The sequence below is a fragment of the Coloeus monedula genome (assembly GCF_965178545.1).
Source record: "Coloeus monedula genome assembly, chromosome: 6".
Lineage (NCBI taxonomy): Eukaryota > Metazoa > Chordata > Aves > Passeriformes > Corvidae > Coloeus > Coloeus monedula.
Window position 1 is genome coordinate 23,649,613 of NC_138786.1, and position 22,715 is coordinate 23,672,327.

Consider the following 22,715-nt stretch of genomic DNA (forward strand, 5'->3'; position numbering starts at 1 on the left):
TCAAATGGTCAAAGCAGTAGGAGTGGAGAGGGAAAGGAAAAAACAAATAATTGTGGACAATCAGTGGAATTTGAAAACTGCAAACTTCATGTATTTAACCTCTGCATGCATTGCTGCAAGACATTAAGGCTCAAAACTTGACCAGCTTCAGAAGGCAAATGGGCAGCTCTGACTGCAGCTCTGGCTATGGTACTTAAGCTGGCTTTTTGCTGCCAAGTGGCCTGTGGATATGCCTGGTTTTGATAACTCCAAGCTCATTTGCTTCTAAACCTGACCTATCTCAAATTTTGTTGAGCTGCTGTTTCTACTGTATGACAGTGTTGCTAGTCTTGTGACTGCACAATTTCGGAAGATAGAATTTTGAGGAGTTTCATTGATGTAGTGAACAAAAATAAGTTAATTTGCAAAGAACAGAAAATTGGAAAATCTTTAATACTTCAGTGGAGCTCTAAAGTATCTTAAAAGCTCAAAGGTTTTGCTTTTTCTCTTCTGACTTGAAAACTGTGCTTTGAATTACTTTGTGTCTAGGAGCTATGAAGGAGATGTGTTGCCCTGTGGCAAGAAGAGAATGGTGCATAGTGCTGTAATGCACACTTGGGGTTTGCTGTTTGTTTTGTTTTGTTTTTAATAAACATTGAAGATGGTATGTCTTTAACAAATAGCTAGGAGTAGAAGAGCTCTGCAAGCAATATCTTACTCTTGTTACCTCAGGCATATCTTCTTCCACAGTAAACTTGCTTAACTGCCTAATTAGCTGAAATAACTTTTATAAAGGTCCTAACAGTTCTGCAAATCTCTGTTTTCCTGACTAATCAAAACAGTGTGGGCAGAGTTGGAAATAGGCAGCATATGGCTTTTAGTGCTAGGAAGCAAGTCAGTGAGTACTGGGAGTTGCCCCTCCAGTTTGAAAATGAGGAGGATTGCACCTGGGATCAGATGTCTTAAGTTAAGAAGTCCAGTGCGTTGTGCAGGAGGTTGTTACCTAGCTTAGTTCTTGGCTAGGTTAAAGAGGAGAAAAATATTTGTAACCCCCACAACAGAAATTCATCATTGCCTAGGAATCTGTCTGCCTTCACGTTCTGGTTAGACTGCCAGGCTCCAGTTTGTGATGCTATTAAGAGGAGATGTGTTCATGGTGAAGCCAGGAAGTAAGCCAGCTGGATGGGAAAATTTACATCTTAGTTATCCTCTCCAAGTGCTCTCTTAGGTGTTGGTATCTTCCAGGACTAGTGGCCTGAGAGAACATTTCTCCCACAGAGGAAAGGAGGAATTCTGCCAGCAGAGAGCCTTCATTCACTTTTCCTAGGTTGGTAGTGATGCAGCTGTTGCAGAGTGCATCTGTGCTGGAACAGAACCTGCTCATAACTGGTGGCTGCACCCAGGGGCACTGGATATGGGAATGCTGTGTGTTTGGTATTTGGTGTACATATGGACCAGAAACTATTACAGAGCTTTTCCATGGCTCGTTTGAAGGACCTGTTTTTGGGTGCTGCTGGCTTTGTCGCCTCTGATCTGACGAGTTTACTGAAGAAAATCTGACTCACATGCTGCTAACCTGGCTGTGTAGTAAGCTCCTTAGGTGTGATGACTGCTATACAGATGAGATTTTTTTGAGATAAGTCTGTAGCACAGCTGGCTGACATTTTATATCTGTGTTGCTTTCCCATCTCAATAACATCTTGCTAGGTGCTGTGCAGTGATGGGCTTAGCACAGTCTCCAGCCATGGCATTCCCTGAAGTTAGAGCAGCAACTTCAGCCACAGAGTTCAGACTTCTGCTCTCTCCTGGTAGTTTTAGGGTGACCATTGCTTGTTGGGAAGGATAGCCAGTTAACAAGGCCCACATACCAGTTTAGCTCCAGAGTTAACCTAAATATTTAATAGGATTAAGCAAAAGCCTTTGATTGAAACAAAAGAACGTACTGGATTCCAGTGATCCTTGGTACACCCAGGCTGACAGAAGAGAACCTTGCTGACGTTGCTCTCTCTTGGGGCTGTTTCTTCCCAGGCCAGACTGGTGACCCCAGCCTGGTATTGCTGTTTCTCTGGCTGGTGATTCTTAAAGTGGCATGGTCTGTTTGGAGAAAGGAGCTTGGTAGAGCAAATTTTAAGGAATTTAAAAGTTCTCTGTGGTTTATATAGGAAACATAACTGAGTCTGGGGAGGAAGGAGAAGCAGGAAAGCTGACAGAGCCACAGAATGGGTCATGCTGGAAGGGACCATCCAGTGGATCATCTGGTCCAACCTCCCTGCTCAGGCAGGGTCATCCTAGAGTGCATGACACAGGATTGCCTCCAGATGGTTCTTGAATATCTCCAGTGAGGGAGACACCACACCCTCTCTGGGCAACCTGTTCTGGTGTGTGGTCACACACACAGCAAAGGCGTTCTTCCTCATGTTCAGGTGGAACTTCCTGTGCACCCATTTCTGCCTGTTGCCTCTTGTCCTATTGCTTGGCACCACCAAGCAGAGCCTGGTCCATCCTCTGACACCCTCCCTTCAGATACTGACAGACATTGATGAGGTCCCCTCTCAGTCATCTCTTCTCTAGGCTGAACAGGTCTTACTCTCTCAGCCTGTCCTTATAAGAGAGAAGCTCCAGCCCCTTAATAATCTTTGTTGCCTTTAATAATCTGTGTTGCTCCAGAAGCTCCATGCATCTGTCTTACTGCTGTCAGGGAATTGAAGTGGCTTGCATCACTTTCCACCACCAGTGGTAGCTAGGGTTGGTGTTTTGGTTAATGCCACTATTGCAAAATCCATAAAAATAGTGATGGAATTAGCAGTGTATTTGTGATTAAATCTGTTCCATAACTGCTGATAGCTCTGTGTCACTCTCCAGGAGATCTTGGCAGCAGGGGTGGTGGTATCCTGCTTTGCTGTCCTGAAAAGGCAACTCACATATTCTGTGCTGTCTGTGCACGTGCTCTGAGACCCACCAGATGATCCAGAGCTCTGCACAGGGTTAGGGTGTTGCTCTGAAGCTGCCCAGAGGACCTGTCTGTAACATAACGCATTGTCTGTCTGCTTTCCCCTTAGGTCCTGCAAGTGAAAGAAGATGGGGTCTGGCTGCGTAAAAGTTACCAAGTACTTCCTCTTCCTTTTCAATCTCCTGTTCCTTGTAAGTATTGTGAGCATCTGTGGAGTAAGAAGGAAGGCCTGGACCAAAATTAGCTGGAAGATGGGGTTTTTTAGGGGTTTTTTTTGGGTGTTGGCCTAGTCTCTTCATTAAATAAAATGGCCACAGTTTTGGAAGGAGGGAGGGGAAACCCTGAAGCTGAGGGATGTCAGAGCTGCTGTGTGTGTCTCAGGTAAGCCAAGCAGCTCCACTCCCAGTACCCACCTGCTGCCTCCAGTGCAAACAGCTCCCTCCCTGTGCTGGGAGGAGAAAGCAGGAGTTACGGGTTCTTTCTGGGAGGAGAGTTGTTGTAACTACTTTCTCTGACACATCTGGAGCAGCAGCTGAACTGTCCCTGAGCAGCAAAGCTACAAAGCCTGCCAAGTAATGGCAGTGCCCTCCTAAATAGGCCAGGCAGGCTTCAAAGAACAACTCTAATTTTGTTTGAGTCCCAACGGCTGGTTTTGATTTGTAACAAGATGAATTAGTCCAAGTCTCCTGTTTGAAATGGAGTTGGGAGGTGGGGGAGACTGGGACAGGCTTGTCTGGGGAAATAAAGCAGCCCACTGGCTGCAGTCATTTTGAAGTGTGAGGCTTAGCAAAAGGTGAACTCCTTTTGGAACAGGTTGGGTCTGGGAGGGCCACACACATTCTTGCATGTGTCTTTCTGATGCTTAGATATTGTGTGACCTGTGGATGGTGATGGTACTGTTAGTGATGCCTTCCTGCAGTGGAATGGTGTAGTGGGGAAGTGCAAGGTTTCAGCTTTCCACATGTCAGCAAGAAAATAGCCTGTCTGATATCGTTATCCTTTGTGCAGTGTGTAAGGAAAAGGAAGGGTCAGGCTGGGAGAGGAGGGAGGGAATAAATCATGATAAGGTGAGCACTGCTTTCTAGTCTCTGTCCCTGCACACAGCTTCACTCCTGCTTCCTGCATGGCTGCACTGTGCTGGTAGCACACAGGATGAACTTGAGGCACATCTGGATCTGGTTTCCCTTGGCTTACTGTGCTCACTCTTTGCTCTCTGTGTTTGCTTCCATCCTAAGTGTAGTTAACTGCGGTCTTATGGTCCAAAGCCAGAGGTGTTCAGAGCATCCATGGGGAAGGCTCTTGGGAGGGAGAGGAGAGGTATTTCAAGTGCCACTAGGTCTTTCTGAGTATGATTTAGTCCACTTTAAAGATAGGAAAAATCATCTGAGTCCAAACCTGTTCTCCTACAAGTGCAGGACTCCTCTGCAGAGATCAGCATCCAGTCTCTCTCCTCTGTTGAAGTGATAAATTTTAGGCAGCATATAACAACCAGTCTACCCTGGGAGCTGTATTTGTTAAGACAGTGTTTGAGTCTTGCTGAAGCCCAGTAGCTGGGCACTGTCTGGTTTTCCTTTGTGCCCAAACCTCGCTCTGAGTTCATTAGTTAATCCCTGCGTAGAGAAAGTTCTCTCCAAGAAAGCCAGCCTAGCATGTAGGAAAGGAGGAAGATGACGGCTTGAAATACTACAGTACCATACAACACTGTCACTGTTTCTGCTGTATGCTGTCAATGGTCATTGTGACATCTCTATTCCACGTTGGCTGTCTCTCCCTGCTCTGCTGAGCCGGGCATGGTTGCAGGCAGCCTGTAGGGATGGATAGATGTGCTCTCGGGAGGCAGAGTTGAACTGCTTTGTTGGGCTGACCCACATCCACACTGCACTTTCCTGTATTTTGCAAGACGGTGGGGATGGCAGGCACTGAATCCATCTCTGGGTCCTGGAGATGTTTGAGAGCTCCTGTCTGGGTGGCAAGTGATTGGAAGTAGCTGTTCTTTGTGTTGCGCACACCCTGCTCCAAGCCAGCTCCTCTGGTGTAGCACCCAGACCCCCTCCGTCTTGTGGAAAGCTGATCTGATTCACTGAGCTGGGCCTGGAGAGCAAGAACTGTAGGGTAGGATGTATTGTGAGAAGGCCTGTGCTGACTGAAGGGAGAAGCTGCTTTAAATGAGCTCTTTAACCCTGCTGTGCGGCACAGGCACTGTCTTCCCCTCGGACTGCTCTGTCAAAGTGAGGTCTTCAAAGCCACTGCGTTCTGGCTGAGCTTGATAACTCTCTAGAGTGAAGATTTTCAGTGTGCTTCTGCCTTGACTGATGGCAGGCTTTTTGCATGTGCCAGATGTTGAGGAAGGTGGCATACATTGCACCCTCCCTCTCATAGGAAGTAGTTGACCTGAGATGTTTTTCCATTGTTGTTGTTCAAGGTCTGAATTGGGGAGGGTAGTTGGTGATTCTTGAGCTTGTACAGTGTGGTAAAGCAATATTAGTCTAGCAGAGAAACTGCTTGTATTGCTGTGAGCTGTCAGCACAGACAGGTTTTGAATACCTTGTGCTGATTTCCTGAAGCTGCTGAGCTTTGGTGAAGAGAGTGCTTGTGCAAAGGTGAGCACTATGCTGCTGACAGAGCCCTGTGTCTGCTCTGACCTTGAGCTGAGCCTATGTGATTGTACCTTGTGCAGGCCAGCCCTTGCTGGCTAAAGTGTGTTCTTCAGCCTTGCTGGTGACTGAAGCCTTTAGAGACATGCTGGTGCCTCTTTTTATAAGTTAGTCATTGAAATAGCACTTCTCTGCAGCTTGAGGTCTGTGAGAAGGTCGCTTGCTATAGCTGAAGTAGTTTGGGGACTTAGTGGTATTTTGCAGTCTTGGAGCCTTAACTTCAGGGAAGGGTTTGACCTGCTTTGGTTAAAGGGAAGAAGGTTACTTGGATTGCCTGCCTGCTTGCTAGAAAAGATAGCAGATAAGTTTGGAGTATAATCTTAGTTTCCTAATCAGAATTTAACATGTCTACCTTCTTGGCTAGCAGACATGTGCTGCAGCACATGCTTCTCCTTAAAGGAAACACAGGTCTGTGAGACAAGTTTAACAGTCTCTGGAAAGTATTTGTTTGGAATATATCTGTCTGTCCTACTTCTAACCCTTCAGTAAATGCAGCAGAAGGCTACCACCTAAAGCAAGAGCCTTTCTGTTGGTCCCTGTGCCAGTCTCAGTGTTACGTCACACAATCCGAGCATGAAGGAAAGCAGTGCTGGGCAAGGACAGCTGGGAACCCCCAGATGTTCTTTCCAGAAAGATGAGTCAGCTCTATCACAGCTTAGTTTTTCCAAGCCCCTCTTGGCTAGCTCTCTGTGGGAAACTGCTGACCCTGTCTTGAGGGATCTGCATCTTTCTGGCTTGGGTGTAGAAGGAGATTTTGCTGAAACTGGGGGTGACACCTCCACCCCCCCAGGGAGGAGGGGAGGCATGTGTTCCCCATTTCAGAAGTTTACAGCAGTGGAGCAGAGGAATTAAACTCCATGGAAAGCAGATGTGTTTTTTCTATGGAGGGTCTGAAGCCAAGCCAGTGGCAGAAGCAGCCTTGTTATGTGATGTAAACTCCTGAAGATGCTGAGCAGAGATGCTATCCTCCTAGGAAGTAAATATACTTTTGTTAATGGGACAGTGTTTTCTCCCTGTAGTTATTGTCTCCTTGCCTTCCCCTTGTAGTGTTTTCTGCAGCAGCTCCTGGCATACGCACAAGTTGTGGACTGGAGCAAGGATCAGAGTGAAAACAGGCCTTGGATAGTCTGAGCATCTCATAACAAATAACTTCCCAGGAACTCTGCTCAGCAGCCCTTCTGTGTTTTGTCAGCAACAGCAAAACTTAGGTGACATTTCAGGGTCAGTGAACCAAAGGGGATGTCGCATATAGCCCGGTTTTTATCTTTGTTAAGACAAATATTTATTAAAACTATAGTTTAAATGTGAGACTGCCTTAAACTGTCAGCAGTTCTTGATACCACCAAGTTTGAGAGAAATTTTTTAGGTGTCCTGCTTGTTGCATGTTCAAGGGGCCTTTCTACCTTTCTAGCTTGATCAGCAGACTGAGCGTTGTGGGTATGGCATGTTGGGACAAAAGGCAAGGGGGAATTCTTTTTTTCTGGGATACAACAGCTGTGTGCTTTCTGAAGCTGAGTCACTGTGCTCTTCATAGGTGGGAACTTGCTTGATGACTTTCTAAAGCTGTTCCCAGAGCTGACTACATGTTGCACCTTCTGCCAAGATGAGACAGCTTGCAAGCAGCTTATTTCAGGCTGTGGCTTTATCTTTGTTCAGAAAAGCTTCTTTGTATGAGGAGCTGAAGCCTAGCATAACCTTTCAAACTGCTGAGCCAATGCCTGTCCATACAACCCTCTGCCAGCTTGCTTCAGGTGGTGGTTTGGCATTTTCCTTGTCTCCCAAGTGTTAGAACATTATCTAGTGAAGCACAGAATTGCAATCTCTCTTTAGCCCTGTTACTTTATTTCACTTCATCCTATCTTGAAATCCTGCTGATGTGAGAACAGCTTCTTGGAGTTCACTTGCAGTTCTTGTCTGCTCCTTGTTTCTTCAAAGCCTGTTTTAGACCTTTGCACAAGTGTTTTCCAATCCTAGTTGGCTGAACAGCGCAAGTTTCAGGTTCTTATCAAACCTGAAGACTTGCTGATACTTGAAAGCTAAAACAGAGCATGCTTGCCCCCACCTTTCTAAGTGAGATGAGAAAATGAGTGTGTTGCTTGACTGCTGAATTCAGTGTCTGGATTCAGCTGAGTCCTCAGAGGGGCATATTGCTCTGCTAATCCTTGCCCTAGATAAGACTGTGTGGTGAGCAAGGCAGAGACCACGGCTAATGTTTCATAACTGTTGACTCTGTTGGGGCTCAGAGGTGTTGGCTTGTGGGGCTGAGGTATTCTGGCACAAAGTAGTGGCCAATCCAAAATGCCTGAGCTTGGCTTTGGAAGGGGTGAAGCATTTTGCTCGAGGGAACCCGCTGCTGGATTTTTGTCTTCATGGTTTGAGGCCATAGCATTGTAACAGAGCCTGACAAGCCAAAGTTTTCCTGCCTGGAGAGGTTCCCGGTGCCAGATATCTAATCCTTTGTCAGCTATCTTCCAGCCTGGCCCTTAGAGTCACGGGTTTGTCTATTAAAAAAATATTTAAAATCATATGTGTTTGTCTTGTCTTGGTTCTTCACAGAAGCAATGCACTTACCTTTTGCTTCTGACAACAGTGTTCTAGCAGCAGGGTGTCTCTTCCTCAGACTGTTTTGAATGGTCCTCCTATACAACATCATGTGCTATGAAAATACTGTGTGAAAAACTGCCAAGCAGATCCTAGGGCTCCTGTGCAGTTGCCTGAGGCATTCTTCCTGGAGTTGTACTAATCCTGTTTACTCTGGGAGGAGTACCGTAGGGGAGATGGGTGGGAACAGCAAAGGAATGATTGTTTTTAGTCTGGAAGTATGGATAATAGTGACTGCCTCCTCTTATTTGTCTAAGCTTATAACTTACACAAAACCATGTATGTTTTGTTCTTGCTCTTTCAGATTCTGGGTGCTGTGATCCTGGGGTTTGGAATATGGATCCTGGCCGACAAAACCAGTTTCATTGCGGTTCTACGTAAGACCGCGTTTCTTCATCTTCCTTCTTTTTCTGAGTTGTCTCTACTCTGGGGGGCTGTGTTTGACCATGGTGTAGTCAGGAATAGCAATACTTTTGTGCATGGTCTGTGGCCTGAGCAGTAGCATGGTGTTTAGCAAGATGAGATTGTTTATCATGAACACGGTGAAAGGGAGCAATCATGGAGACACAGCATTCCTCTTAATCTTGTGGATTGAAACACCAGGGCCAGACTGAGTGAGACCATTGCCTCTTCAACCAACAATCCAGATATTTTGTCTTGAGCACAGGGGCTAATATTTCATCCTATTTTCACTGCATGCTCTGTGTTTGCACAATGGTTTCCTTATTACCATCATGTGCAAAGGCCCCCAATGCCTTGATGCAGTTTTGCTGTGCGAGTCCTCCATGCTTCCACTGCTTTCTTTCTGTAATGATCTATTTCAATTTGAATGTTTTAAATGCCAAAGAAAGTAAGTACCTGGTTTTACTGGTGCTTTATGTACATTGAAAGTAGACGCTGTGTTTGTTCCTAAGCAGTGGAGGATGCCGATTTGGGGGGTGAGGCTATGTGAAGTCTTTAGTGCTTTGACTTCTAAAACATACTCTTGTGTACACTTGATGAGACTTACCGTGGGCATCAGAGGTGTTCTGTGTTGTGCAAGGGGCTTAGCTTCCTTTCCCTAAAGTCAGCCACAAACTTTGACTTGAGTCTTAACAGAGGGTCTGCTTTCTGCAAAAACCAAAAAACTAAGCTGGTTTATCAGAGTCTGGTCTTCACAGGACTGTAAGTGGCCTTTCACCAAATGAGTATCTCAGCTCTGTCTTTCACAAGATCCTCTTCCTTTGAGCTTTTTCCTAGAAACACTTCAAACTTTTCTGCTTGGTGGCTCTGGTTACTTGTTGTCACTACCTCCAGAATTGCTGAGTTGGGCAGCAGCCTCAGACAGTGCAGGAGGGCTGCCTGCGTATGGGGAATGAACAGTACTGGCATTCGTAGCCCTGTTCCCAACGACACTGATTCTGCAAAGGGCTTTATCTCCCAAGCCCTGCTGAGCACCCTGGCCTGGTTTGGAAGGTGCTGGGTGGTGAAGGCACCCCTGCTAATACCACACATGCAGATACTGCTCCTTACTCTGCTTTTGTGCTGTGGCATCTGGCTTGCTCTTACAGCACTAGAAGGTCAAGAAGCACAACAAGGGGTGTTGGTTAATAAAGTGGGGGCATGAGCAGAAACAACTTTTAATACACAGAGGCTAAAAGGAGCCTATTGTGGCCTGGCTATTTGCAGTACCCCTTACAGTCTGAGGTGGGCTTAATACCAGTGTGTCAGCAGCTGATTCCCTCAGGTTGATGGGTGTTGCAGCCACTTGTGGAGGGAGAAGTCCCTAAACTTGGCTCCGTTTCTTCCCATTTACTCGGAATCTCTGCTAACAGAGCATTTAAGGATTTAGTTTCCTTCCTGGAGATTTCCAGTATCAGCTCTCTCCCTGCCCCCTCACTTCCTTTCCCATGCCTTGCCCCTCTTTCCCTCTGCTTTAGTAACCTAGGCATCAGGGAGGGCACTCCAGCTGCTGCCAAAGGAGCCTGTTGTTCCCTTGCTTGGCTGCCTGCCCAGCGCAGGGAAAAACACGGAGTGACAGCAAACAAGCAGGAGTTGAACACCCTCAGAGCCTTCTCTTGCAAGATAAGACTATCGCAGATGAGAACTGCAAGTGTGGCTCCTGTCCCCTGACACTGTCAGTTTTCCAAGGGGCTTTTGAGTTGGAAATACCTTTTTCTTTATTCTAATGGGAATTTGACGAAGCAACTGCTTTCTAGCACTGTGGAGGTGCTGCAGCCTGGGCACTTGAACACTGACTTGTGTGATAGCTGAGCTGATTTTGAGGGAGGGAATAGGGTAGATTTGTGAAGGCCACTCCTGTAAGGCTGCTGCTTCAGTAAATGCTTTGCAGTATCAGCACGTAACCTGCACAGCAAGAGTCACAGAACTGGTGAGGAAGCAGGATCCTGGGGTTTGTGGCATATGTCCAGCCAGGGAGAGTCTGGCCTGGAAATTAATCAAGGCTGAAGTGATCTGTGTAGCAAATGGATCTGCTTCATTTCTCCATAATTGAACTTTCCTCTGTTCAGCATATTTTGGGGAAAAAAGTTGGGAAGCTGGTGGCTTGTGCCAGGTATCACAAGCAGGAGGAAATATATATTTGGGGGGAAAGCATCAGCCTGGACTTGATTATCCTCCTTTAACATATTTCAGGAGGAGCTCAGAGGAAGCTTGCCTCCTGGGACTTCTTTAGTTCAGGAAACTAAATGCTGAGGTCTAAGAATGTTATTTTTATTAATCACTGGACATACAGAATTCCCCTACAGTCTGCGGCTTGCAGATTTCCCTGTCTCTTAATGATAAATGAGGTTCCTAGTTACTGTTTCTAGACAGAGTATCTCTTCAAATTTTGTGCTGTAATGATTGCTCTCTCCAATCCTATTCTGCAAGAAATAGTCTGCTGACCAACTCAAATGTAAGAGTTTTTCTTCTGTTGCTTGCAGTACTAAATGCTAAGAGGAGAGGGCTGACAGCACCAGCACGTCTGAAATAGTCTGACCTAAACTTGGTTGAAAAACTGTTGAGCATTAAAAAGTGCAGACATTACAAACAATAGCAGGGGATAGCTAAGAGGATTTGTAAAAGTAGCTAATTTGAGCATTATATCTGTTCTGATCCTGGAATAGCATCTGTTAGCAGGGTGCTGTGCACAGGTGCTGCAACAGCCTGTGGTAAGTGCCTGGCCACAAGCCATTCAGCACTGACTTGCTAAGTAACCTGTCACATCATCTGTGCTCGACACTAGCTGTAGCTTGCTTCATGTTTCACTCCACAGAGTTAGTGTGTCCCTGTGTTGACTGTAAGTGGCTAAGTGAAAACAGGATGGCTACAACAAGAAATAGTGTATTAAAAGTGAAAAGGCTGTCCAAAAATGGGGTTTAAGACTTGCAACAAAGCTTCTCTGAAGATAGCAAAGGGAATTGAAGCAAATAGTAGTTGTGGAGTAGATCATCTTTTATCTTACTCAAAGTACATTCATGAGGGAGTAAAATTTCAGTAAGGAGAAAACTTTCTCCAAACAAGGTCCATTTGTTTGGAGTGACCTTGAGTCTTCCAGACTCTGGAGACCTTCAGGATGGCTTTTAAATCTACCTTCATCAAAAGACAACCACATTTGTCTCACCTCTATGTAGTCTCTTTGTAGCAAAGACCATTATCCGTAGATATGGAGGCAGTTCTATAAATGGTGATGGCAGATGTATTTTTTGTCAGTAGCTGATGTTGTTCTCTCTCCTGGCTCCTACAGAGATGTCATCTCCCTCCTTGAAGACTGGTGCATGCATCCTCATCGGTGTTGGGGCGCTCACCATGCTGATGGGGTTCCTGGGCTGTCTTGGCGCAGTCAATGAAATCCGATGTCTCTTGGGTCTGGTGAGAGTATTCATGCCTCTTTTAGAGCCAACCTTTAATACCTCTCCTGCAAAATATCTGTTGGATTGTAGATGGGGCTTTAGTCTCCTGGGAATGTTACTTCTGCTAGGTCAACTTGGATCTAGTTCTTAATTTGCACACATTAAGTTCTCCAGCAGTCAGCAGACTGCAGCAGAGCTTGTCAGGCATTACTGATAATGAGCTCGTAACTCTGAATGAGAGAGGATGTCACTGATACTTTCTGCACACAGGGGGTTGAGGACTGCCAGCTGAGAAGTGTACCCTGTCCCCCTCACCCTGACTTCCCAGTTGGCACTGTGCTCTCATTGGTGGAAGAGCAAGTTCCAAGGGCAGTGAAAGACAAGAGGAAGAGTGACAGTGTCCTGCTATGTTAGATCTGTGGAAAGTGCAAGAGTCAAGAGAGACCCAACTAGGAATGTCCTGTGTGTCAGGACCTCTCTTCAAACAGTTAATCTCTAGGAAATTTTCTGTCCATGATGGGTGAGATGATACCAGCTTCATACACCTCAGCCTGCTACTTGACTCTGGCGTATTCAGAGCACATCTCTATTGGAAACCAAGCATGGCACACATTGTGTGCCCTGGTATTAGGAGCATCTCCTAGTCTAACAATAGTAACTGCCACCACTTAAAAGTAACCTCAGCAGTTTGCTGCTGGATCTTAAATTTAGATCCTCAAACAAATTAAATAGAATTTTAAAAAAAGGTAATTGATTTAAAAAAAAATTTAAAATGAGGTTTGTAAAATTGACTCTTTTTTCTTTCTGTTGAGGCTTGGGGTAGGCAGAGTCCAACTGATTGACTGAGCCCACAATGGTCTGGGAATGGAGTTGGATGTGGGAGAGAGAGTCCTAGCTGGAGTGACACATGCAGAGAGTGCTTGTAAACCCTTTCCCTCCTGAAGCCTTTCTGTTGGCCTGATGGGAGAAGTGCTGAACTGCACTGGTCTGATGTTGGTGCTTGTACTTAAGCCTTTTCCTGGAAAAGCATTGTTGATAGCAGAGTTTGTCTGCAGGCAAAGAGGTGTTAGCTCAATGTTGTAATTTCTCTTGTATATGAAATTTTATTAACTTTTATGTACAGACCTTTCTAAAGACTGATAGTGGTCATCTATTGTTTTTTGTTTCCAGTACTTCACCTGCCTCATGTTAATCCTCTTAACTCAGATTGCTGCTGCACTGGTCATCTACTTCCAGAGGGAAACGGTAAGTCTTTATTACTGTGTGTCTTTTCCTTGGTCTTGGCTTGGGAGAAGGGTGACATCTAGAAATTCTTTCTTCCAAATTGGGCTGTACTGTTAGCAGGCATAACTGGACTCTCCTTTTCTCTACCCCAGATTAATAGCTTTGCTGTTTGATTTTTCTGTATCTGTCTCAATAGTGCTGCTTTCTCAAGGATTATGAAGCTTTATTTGGTATGCAGGCTTTATTTTTGGGTAGTGGGAACAGTGGGGAAAAAAAAAAGTCCTGGAATGCTTTAGACCACACGTCCTCTTGGTCCTGCTGTAGACAATTATTTGGGCATGTAGTAGCAGTGCTTACTACCATGTTGCCATCACTGGTGCCTTGAGGAGTTACCAGCCTGAGCGCTTTTTTGACTGGTCTTCCTCCTTGTTCTGTCCTTTCAGTCTTTCTGTATCAGTGTGTAGAACTCTTCTTGGAAGAGCTGTCCTCTTTCCCCAGGAGCAAACCCAGATATCTGGTGGTTCCTGTTCTGCAGCTGGAGCTTAAAGCCAAGTGGTTTAATATTTTGAAGTGGATCCCTTTGTCAGGAAGGCAGTTTCACAGTGTGTGCTTCTAGAGCTCCAACATGCTCTGTAGTGTAAAAGGGAATAATTTTTGAGCTACCTAAGTGCATTGCAACAATCCATCCTAGCTATAGGTTTCCTAGCCAAGGCAGTGCCTGGTCAGGCCTTCAGCTACTTTACAGCTAAACTGGGAGCCACATTTATGCAGCAGGAACATGTTATAGCTGTGCAGTCACCATTGGCTTCTGGTACCAGTTGTGGGTAACCCTGTCCTTGGCTACATAACTGTATATCTATACCACTGTTTGGCTGTGCTTGCCTCTCCTAAGCCAACCCTTTAGCTAGATGCTTACAGAAAGCAGAATGGTTGAGGAAGTTATGGATGGGGCCTGGTGGAGAAGTTTGGGGGCAGGGGGAAGGTGCGTGCCACCGCAGATCTGATCTGAGCTTTGTACTGTGGTGACTGTGAGCAGCTGTTGGCTGGGTTCCTTGCCAAATGTGGTGTGACCATAGCTTGCTCTCTGGGCTGGCAGAAGCTGAGGGAGAAACTAAAACAGTGACTAAAACTGGTGTGTAAAGATGATTCTCAACGCAGAGCTCTGACTAATGCAGATGGGGAGGTGGGGGGATGGCCATTCCCCTGCAATGGGGAAATGTGACTTCAGATCAGGAAATTCTGTATCTCTGTTAGCATTTCTCTTCCAGCTGCCAATCTACTCTAGAAAATTCCAACTTTTAAGCTGTAGCTCTTCATTTAAACCTCAGTCAGACCAGGGAGAGTTTAAAAGTGCTGGGGGTTGTTCTGCACAGCTGTTGGAGCCGGAGTGACTGAGATCATCACTTGTACAGGTCTGGGAGAATGGTCAGGGAAGCTGAGCTTTGAGCAGGTGTTCCTGTTCAGTCCCTAATGTACAAAATTAATGGAAAAGCTCTTCTAGAGCCATTCTGTTTCAGGGATCCTCCAAAGTACCTGCCTAGAGCACTAAGAAAAACTGTTTGAGGAAGGTCTTGGCTGAAACCTCCAGCACAGAGGTTTGGGGCTGCGCTTCAGTGCTGCTGTGTGAGTTGCTCTGCTTCGCTGGCTGTACGTCATCCCAGGGCAGCTTGGAGCATAGTGAGGCACACTGAAACTGCTCAACAGCCAGTCCCTAGATATCTATTGTGTTCTTTGTGTTTACTTCTTTCTGACTTCAGGAACTTGGTTAGATAGAAAACAAGGAATAGCAGGAGTGAAGGAAAGGATTTCGGATCCAGAATGTAGCAAGGTGATACTCGCTCCTTCACTTGTAACTGAAGTATTTCTTTGTATGGATTCACTTGATGTTATTGTTGGCATATCTGTTCCTTTTTGGTGTCAAAATCCTCCCCAACACTGAAATATGAAAGTATACTGAAACAGAGTTAGTGTAACTGTAAAAGGCTGGGCCTCTGACAGGGAGGCTGCTGCTTTGCCTCTCCCATGGGCATTGTTAGAGGAATGCCCCTTCAGACTGGAATTGCCCAGTACTTCTGGGAGGATGTTGATGCAACATAAGTTTCCCTACATTTGTTGATGACTGAAACTGTGAGGTGGGGTTTTTTTATGGACAACAAAATAGTAACATCATAAATGTTGCAAATGATACTCTACTTCCTGAACTGAATGTTGATACTCACCTACTCACAAGCCCCTAAACAGAGCCTGGGCAAGTTCTCTCTTGGCCTAGTTCACACAGTTCTGTGCAGCTTGGCTCTGAGTGCCTTGAGTAAAGAAGAACAGTGGTGTTTTGGGAATAGCCCTACTTGCTAGCTATTGTTTGCAGCAAACAGGCCTGTGTGATTGCATGCAGTGACTTGTCTGGGGCTATGGACTATGCATGAGTTTCAGAATCTGAAGTAACAAGGTAGAGGAGAATCCCTCCTGGTTTTTTGAGCTTAGTTTTGTGTGCAGCCTAGATGCTAATAAATGCTGAGGGTAGGATCTAGCTTGTGTCTGACAGGGACAGGATAGATGACTGACAGTGTCTATAATAGGGGAAGAAGCCTGCGCAATCCATTCTGTGATCAAAGATCTGCTCTTGCCTCTGGCATTCAGCCTTCCCCATCCCCTGCTTCAGTAGCCCATGGGATGGGGAGACTGACAGCCTTGCTGCTTTCTGTCAGTGAGCTGTGCCTGTGGTGCCTAGGATCTAGGTGCCCCTTCTTTGAGGTGGTGGCATTGTGCCTTTCTGACAGTGTGCTTGCTAGAGTTGGGAAGGAGCAAGAAGCCCTGAAAGCAATGGTAGCCATTTCCTGAGGCATTCATGTCTCACACAGTACTGAGTCCTGATAGCTTTAAATGGGTGAAGATGTTGAAAGCCCAAGGGTTCCCTGTGCCTCTCTAGGTTGTTGCTCTTCAGTTTTCCTCTGCCAGGTGCTCCCTCTGCACCAGCTGCAGGTGCTTGTGTTTTCCCTTTGGGCTGCTCTGCCGGTTAAACCCACAAGCAAGCTGCCTGTGTGTGTGCTCTCCAGAGCTGTGCCATTGTTTGCATAACATTCCCCCTCTCTCAGATTGCTTGCTGAAACACCTAGGAATGCCTGATTTTTTTCTTTAATTTGAAATGCCTCACTTTTTGAAACAAGAGCTGTTTGCAAGACTTCTTGCTTGTTCTTTTGTAAGAGTGAGGGCAGAGCAGACACACAGCTTCCCTATGTAGCTGTGATTGGGGGCATCAGGTTCACGTCCTGTCTTTGCTTGTGGTGGGGTTCTGGGATTCTTGCAGAAGTGACACTAGGCTCCATCTGACCCAATAGCTAAGGGGCTAGATGGGCCCAGGGTAGGAAAACCAACCCAGCTCTCCTTGCCTCCCACTGCATGTGGAGCAGCAGTGTGCAGGAGGGGTCAGGGTGGCAACTCAGAGGTTCAGTAACTGATAAGGCTTATGGCAGCAGCCAAGGCCAATCTCATTAGTGAGAACCAGGTCAGGTTGCCTTGATTTGAAGGGAAGGAAAAAGGGAAGTGAAGTAATTAAAAGGGGAAGAGCTAGACATCATGAGAAGAAAGATCATGCAGCTCCCATCTGTCTGGCCTGACATAGCTGATCCCAGTGAACTGAGCTGCAGTTTTCCAAGGAAGAAGAGTTGCTGATATAGAGAAGCTTCTCTTAACAGTAGGCAGTGCATCCTCTTACTGAGTGTCCTGGTATTTGTCATGGTCATTGAAAATGCCTGATAGTAGAAGAGAAGAGAAAACCCATTTCCACTGATTTGAAATATGCTGTAGCACCACAGTCGAAAAGGTAATATGTGGGATGGGAACATCATAGTCCTTAGGCTGATATAACTCTATCCTATCCTTCAGGCAGTCTAATGACACTTTTTTCCAGCCTCTTGTTAATCTGGGTCTGTCCTTAACAGTCCTCATGTACAGGCTTGTTAAGAAGAGCTTCAGAAGGAGGTGGGAAGGAAAAAGGTGAAGAAGTCTGCCAGGTGGTGGCTTGCACTTCTCATCAAACTAAAGGGTGTTGTAAATACCTCTGGAGAAGGAATGGTGGTGAAGGGATGACTTGATACACCGAACGTTGTGATAAGACTTAATGAGCAGTTTAGGTAGTTGTAATACTTCCTGTCCTAATATAGAAACAGCAGTTGTGGGAGTTTGGGGAGAGGTAGATCAACACCTTGTGAAAAAGGCAAGTTTCCACCAGCTGTATATCAGAAAACCCATCTGCATTCAGGAGCAGAGTGGCTCACAGCTTCCCTGAGCAGTGGCGATGAGCTGCAGTGGCTGAGATTCTGGACCGAGGTCTTGCCTGCAGTACGAGGTTAGAAACACATGACCTGTGAGTCCTTAAGGCAATGTTGTCCTTCAGCTTGCACTTACTTTGCACATCTGTCTCGTCTGGGGCAGGCAGTTAGTCATTCAGCCTGTGTCTTAGCAGGATAACCATACCCAGTTCTGTTTCCTTATTGCTCATCAGGTTTGTACCGTTTCCCTGTGCCCATTCAAGGACTTGCTGGTGCTTTGGCTGTTGCAGCAGCAAAGCTGCTGTTCTTACCTGTACTTGCTAACGTTTTGCAGTCAGCTTTTATGAGTGACTGTAGCTTTACATATGTATCTGAAACACCGAAGAAAAGGCTACAAGAATTGGTAATCTAGCTCTCCTGCCTCTTTTTTTTCTTGCCAGCTGAAAGTTGAGTTGGCCGACATAGTTGTGGATCTGATTAAAGATTATGACCCTTTGAATGAAGATAAGAGGAACTTGCAAGATGCGTGGGACTATGTGCAGATGCAGGTGAGTCCTGGGGGGCAGCAAGAGGTAGATGATGCTATTTGTCAGTGCAGGCAATGACCTTTAAAGCTAGGCTGAGGACAGAGAAACAACTGTTGCACGTTGATCTGGCTGATCTATAAAGTGGCCTGTGAGGTTTGGTGCCTGCAGACTAGAAAATGGTCTGGCTTGCTGCTTCTATGTCAGACCCTGAGCCATTCCTGCATGCTGCGTGTTAGAACTAGGTAGTGTTGGCTGCATGGCCTAATGTATCCAATCTGTCAAGTGGTACTCCAACACTTCTCTTTGTTCTGCTGGGCCTCCTGAATACTAACATGTGTGAAAAACATTTTTCACATGATTTTTGTAGCAAAAAGTCCCTAGTTTATTACCAGGCAAGTCACCAGCACCACCTGCCTTACTACTTGGTACATGTTGCTTGCTTATTGTGATGGTTCTTCTGCAAGTATCAGCATTCTTGGGAGCCGTCCAACTGCCCATGGTTTCTGTTTTAGCATCAGGGTCAGCACTTGAGCAGCTAGAGAATATTCAAGCACTCTGGAGTCATGACAGCTGTTTACTGCCAAACCACAAGCTTGAGAGCTGGCTGGCTGTTGTGGTTAAATACATACCCAACATGGGACTGATGTGTAGTAAGTACAAGTAACAGCATTTGTCTTCTGTCTGTTCTTTGGTCTGCAAAACACTGACCTGCAGTATTTCTCCTCCTTGGAGAATGGTTTATGTGTTTTGTCACTGTAGTTGCAACTCCTTGTTAGTGAACTCAAGAGAAGCCTCAGTCTATTGAGAAGAGAGGCTTGTTCTTGAGTCCTTCTTTTATGTAGGAACAGAAGAAAAATGTTTTGCAGAGATGGAGAGGTCGAGTGTTAGGGGTCTATGTTGTCTCACACATTGGAGTTAGCATTTGAAAGAGGGTGGGGTTCTGTAAACCAGTCTTGGAATTAAAGTCAAACTTCTCGTGAGGGAGAGGTAGTTCCTTCTGGAGGCTGGGTCTTCACAACACTCTTTTGGAAACCAAATGCTTGTCCTGGTGTGAGTTTTCAGCTGTTTGTATCTCATGTCTATTATAAGAGAAACATTACTTTTCCTTTCTGAGCAGAAAAGGATTTTCCCTAAACTTCTTCCTTGACATTGACAGCCTTTCTTCTCTGTACCACTGGGCAAGCACAGGGATCCATGCTTAAGATTTTACTCCTTGCTAGACTTCCCCATGTGCTTTCCCCTCCAGCAAATAGGGTTTTATCACGTGGCTCTGTAGGAATGTAAGTGTTTCTTTGGATGGAAAGTTTTCCCCATCCCGTGCTCCAGCTGGTCCGTACTACATCTAGGTGGGCACTGGCGTGCAGTGGTGTGCTGGGGCTTGGTGGCATGGGAACGCCACCGTGCGGTGGCTGCTGCTGTCGGCGGGGCCACAGCTGAGACCCGGGGCCCTTTAACTCTTGTTTTGCTAGCAGAGTGACTCTTTAGTAGGAAATAATGTCCCTGTCTTCTGGACAGCTCTATACATAGGTAACCGGGGTGGTGTTTAATGCAGCTAATGTGTGCAAATGACTGTTGTTTCACAGAGAGCTCCTGAGTACCTCTGCCTGCTTATTTTCACGTGCAGCTATCTTACCAGTGCAAAGTGTAACACTGTAATGACCTCTTTCCCATTATTAGATTGCCTGCTGTGGCTGGACTGGAGCAGAGGAATGGGAAAATAATGAGATTCTTAGGAACAAAAGCAATACTGAGTATCCGTGCTCCTGCTCCAATAGATCTAAGGACTTAGTGGAAGGAAGAGGTTTCTGTGTTCTGGATGACCCTGTCAATGGCACTGCAACATATGCTGACTGGCCTGTTCATGAGCAGGTGAGTGGGCATGTCTGGGCCCTGTGAAACTTCCACTGAAGCTGCCTTGTCTTTGCTCCCCTGAAAATTTAGAGCACTTCTTTCACGTCCTTATTGCTTGAAGTACCTGGGGAATTTGGGGCAAGAGGGACAGAGTGAGAGGGATCCTGCCCTTTTCTGCAAAAGCTTCCATGAAACATGGTATAGCATGTAACTGGGATAATTCCTGTGTGCAAAGATATGTTACAGATTTTCAGTTTTGAGATATTTGGAATCATGCCTCTTCTTTGTGGCCGTGTTTTCTCTATAGGGATGCATGGATGGTGTAGAGCAGTGGCTGAAGGACAACCTTGGTATCATTCTTGGAGTTTGCACTGGTGTTGCTGTTGTAGAGGTAAGTCACTTCCTGACATGAACCTATACAGTCTTATCATGGAGACTCTTTTAAAGGCAAAGCTGTTTTCTCAAGTGATTGACACCTGGTTTAATGGCAGTGCAGTTCTAGCTCTTGGTTGTGTCTGCCTGGACCTTTGAACTCTGCTTTTATTGATTGGATTAAAAATCAAACAAAGCCTTGTCTGCTTGTAGTTCCTCCTGCTGTATCTGACTCTTGGCAATTCTGTAACCAGAATACCGAGGCAAGCAAAATCCCACGTTAGTGAAATCCCACTTGTTGCCTTAAAAAGCCCGTAACAAAGATGAAGGCACATCTTTATGAAGCCCAAATTTTTGTCATTCCAATTATTGCATTTGCCTTGCATTGTGGACTAACTCTGTTCACCTGTGTGGTGTCATTAAAAGATGTTCACTGTATTCTGCTCCCCTGTATCACCTGTTCTTCCCACCTTACCTGTCTGGTTGCTGATTTTGTTCCCATTCTTCATACTTATTCCAGCTGCTGGGGATGATACTGTCCATTTCGCTTTGCAAGAACATACACAGCGAAGACTACACCAAAGTGCCCAAGTCTTGAGTTGGCTGGCTCCAGAGCTACAGCACCACAGAGAAAGAAGCAAACAGAACATTCCTGCCTCATACCCAGACTGTCCAACCATTGACCATTATTCCTGTGACATCCCATTTCTGATACCACTCTGCTAAGAACTTTTAGAGCTGCAACACAGCCTGATCTTCTGGCAATAGGGCCCCTGGGCCACCTGCATCCTGCCTCTGGATTGTTTCTACTTCAAGAAGCAGAACTTAAACTGTCTCATATCACATGAGACACCAATTAACCTGAGGGGACAATGCTTTTGCTGCCTGCTCCATGTTAAACAATACTATTCATATCTTCATTCTACAACCCCACTGGGCCTAACATACAACAACATTTCTCCCCCTTGCTCTTCTCCTGCACATCTTTTCACCTCCCCCCTGAAGTCCCATGAGCTAGGAATTCTGCTGAGTTTCCAGTGCTTTGGTAGCTTCACTTGCTTCACTGACTTGTGGTGATAACTAGTCGTGCTTTATAGGCCTTCTCGTTCCTTGCAGTTAACCTGATTCAGCTCCTCCTATGCATCTTCCAGCCTAGGTTCTCATCTGAAATACAGAGTGCTACTGTCACACTTGCTTCTCCTGTTTCTGGAGTCAGCTATGCCTTGCCTTCAGTGGAGCTCTTCCCTTTGAGCATGATGAGAAACCACCGGGAGGGAGCCAAGCCTGCCTATTTATTCCTAGTGTGACCTGGCAGATTGTGGTGGTGGTGCTCAGCTACTGCTGGAATGGATCCCTTGGGTTTTGGATTTGTCACTTATATGTTTCTCCCATTTGCCTCTTTACCTTTTCCTCTCCCCTAGCTCTGCTTTGCTGGCTCCCGTCAGCTTGGAGGTACTTCAGAGACTGCTGCATAGTGTGCACTCAGCCCCAGGCTGGCTCTGCTGGTTGCATTCTCGGGTTGCCAACATTATAGAGGTTATAATTAATTTGATTCTTCCCCTGCTCCTTCATGAACATAAAATTTGTTAGCTGTGGGTTTAAATATCAGTATGGAGGGATCTGACTGGATTGCTGATGCTGTATATTAGACATATCACTGCTATCAGTGCCCAGTATAGGTTGTGTAGTTTGGATGTAAAGACAAACTGCTTTTATTTCAGTTGTCTATTTTTCTGACTCCACTGTGGTCTGGAGCCATGGCTGCATCCTGAGTTCTGCCTCAAGTGCCAGCACTGCAGCAGAGAAGTAGCAGGTTCTGCAGTTGTGCAGGCTGCAGGTTTCTGTGCTAATGGCTGGGCCATTTGCTCTATTCTACCAGTGGCCAGCAGCAAGGAGTGGTGTAGACCAGTAGAAAGTAGGAAATGCACATGAAACACTGCCCCAACTGCTTACATAAGAGAGCTGGGTGCAAATCCTCACTCTTGGAGGTGTCTGAGGCACAGCAGATTTCCTGCTGTTACACATGGTACAATCACCCTGACATCAGGAAGTTGTATGGGAGAGAAGTGGGTGGTCCTTTGCCAGGGACCTGTTACAAGGTACTTGGTGAGAGAGCCTTTGCCTTACAGAGGTGGTTCCAGGACTGTCTCTGGTCAGGGGTGGGGCAGGTAGTAATAACAGTCATAGCAGTTCCAAGGGATGGTTTCAGTACCTACTTGGTTTTCCTTCTGGGAAGAAAGGTTGGTGCAGGGGATCAGGGCCCCAGCAGTGGGTCCCTGCTCTGTCCTCATCTCTGGAGAGAGCAGTGACTGGGGAGAGTAGCTATGACTGGGTAACTGGTTTTTATGGAGGTCTGATAAGGCTTTGCAATTTTGAGATATCTGCCCCTTCCTGCACAGATCCTTCAAGCTGACCTTTGCTATAGCAGAAGGCACCCTTAGCAGTAAAGCTTGCTA

General features: G+C 46.0%; 1 protein-coding gene across 1 annotated transcript; it reads left to right on the forward strand.

Moving 5' to 3' along the window:
- Positions 1-3,057: 3,057 nt before the first annotated feature.
- On the forward strand, positions 3,058-22,326 carry CD82 (CD82 molecule; the record flags this gene model as incomplete). Its single annotated transcript, XM_082284143.1, has 8 exons — positions 3,058-3,120; positions 8,489-8,561; positions 11,912-12,036; positions 13,188-13,262; positions 17,950-18,057; positions 19,714-19,905; positions 20,195-20,278; positions 20,780-22,326. The coding sequence occupies 8 exons, from the start codon at positions 3,058-3,060 to the stop codon at positions 20,855-20,857; spliced, it is 798 nt and encodes a 265-aa protein (XP_082140269.1). The 3' UTR covers positions 20,858-22,326.
- Positions 22,327-22,715: the final 389 nt, after the last annotated feature.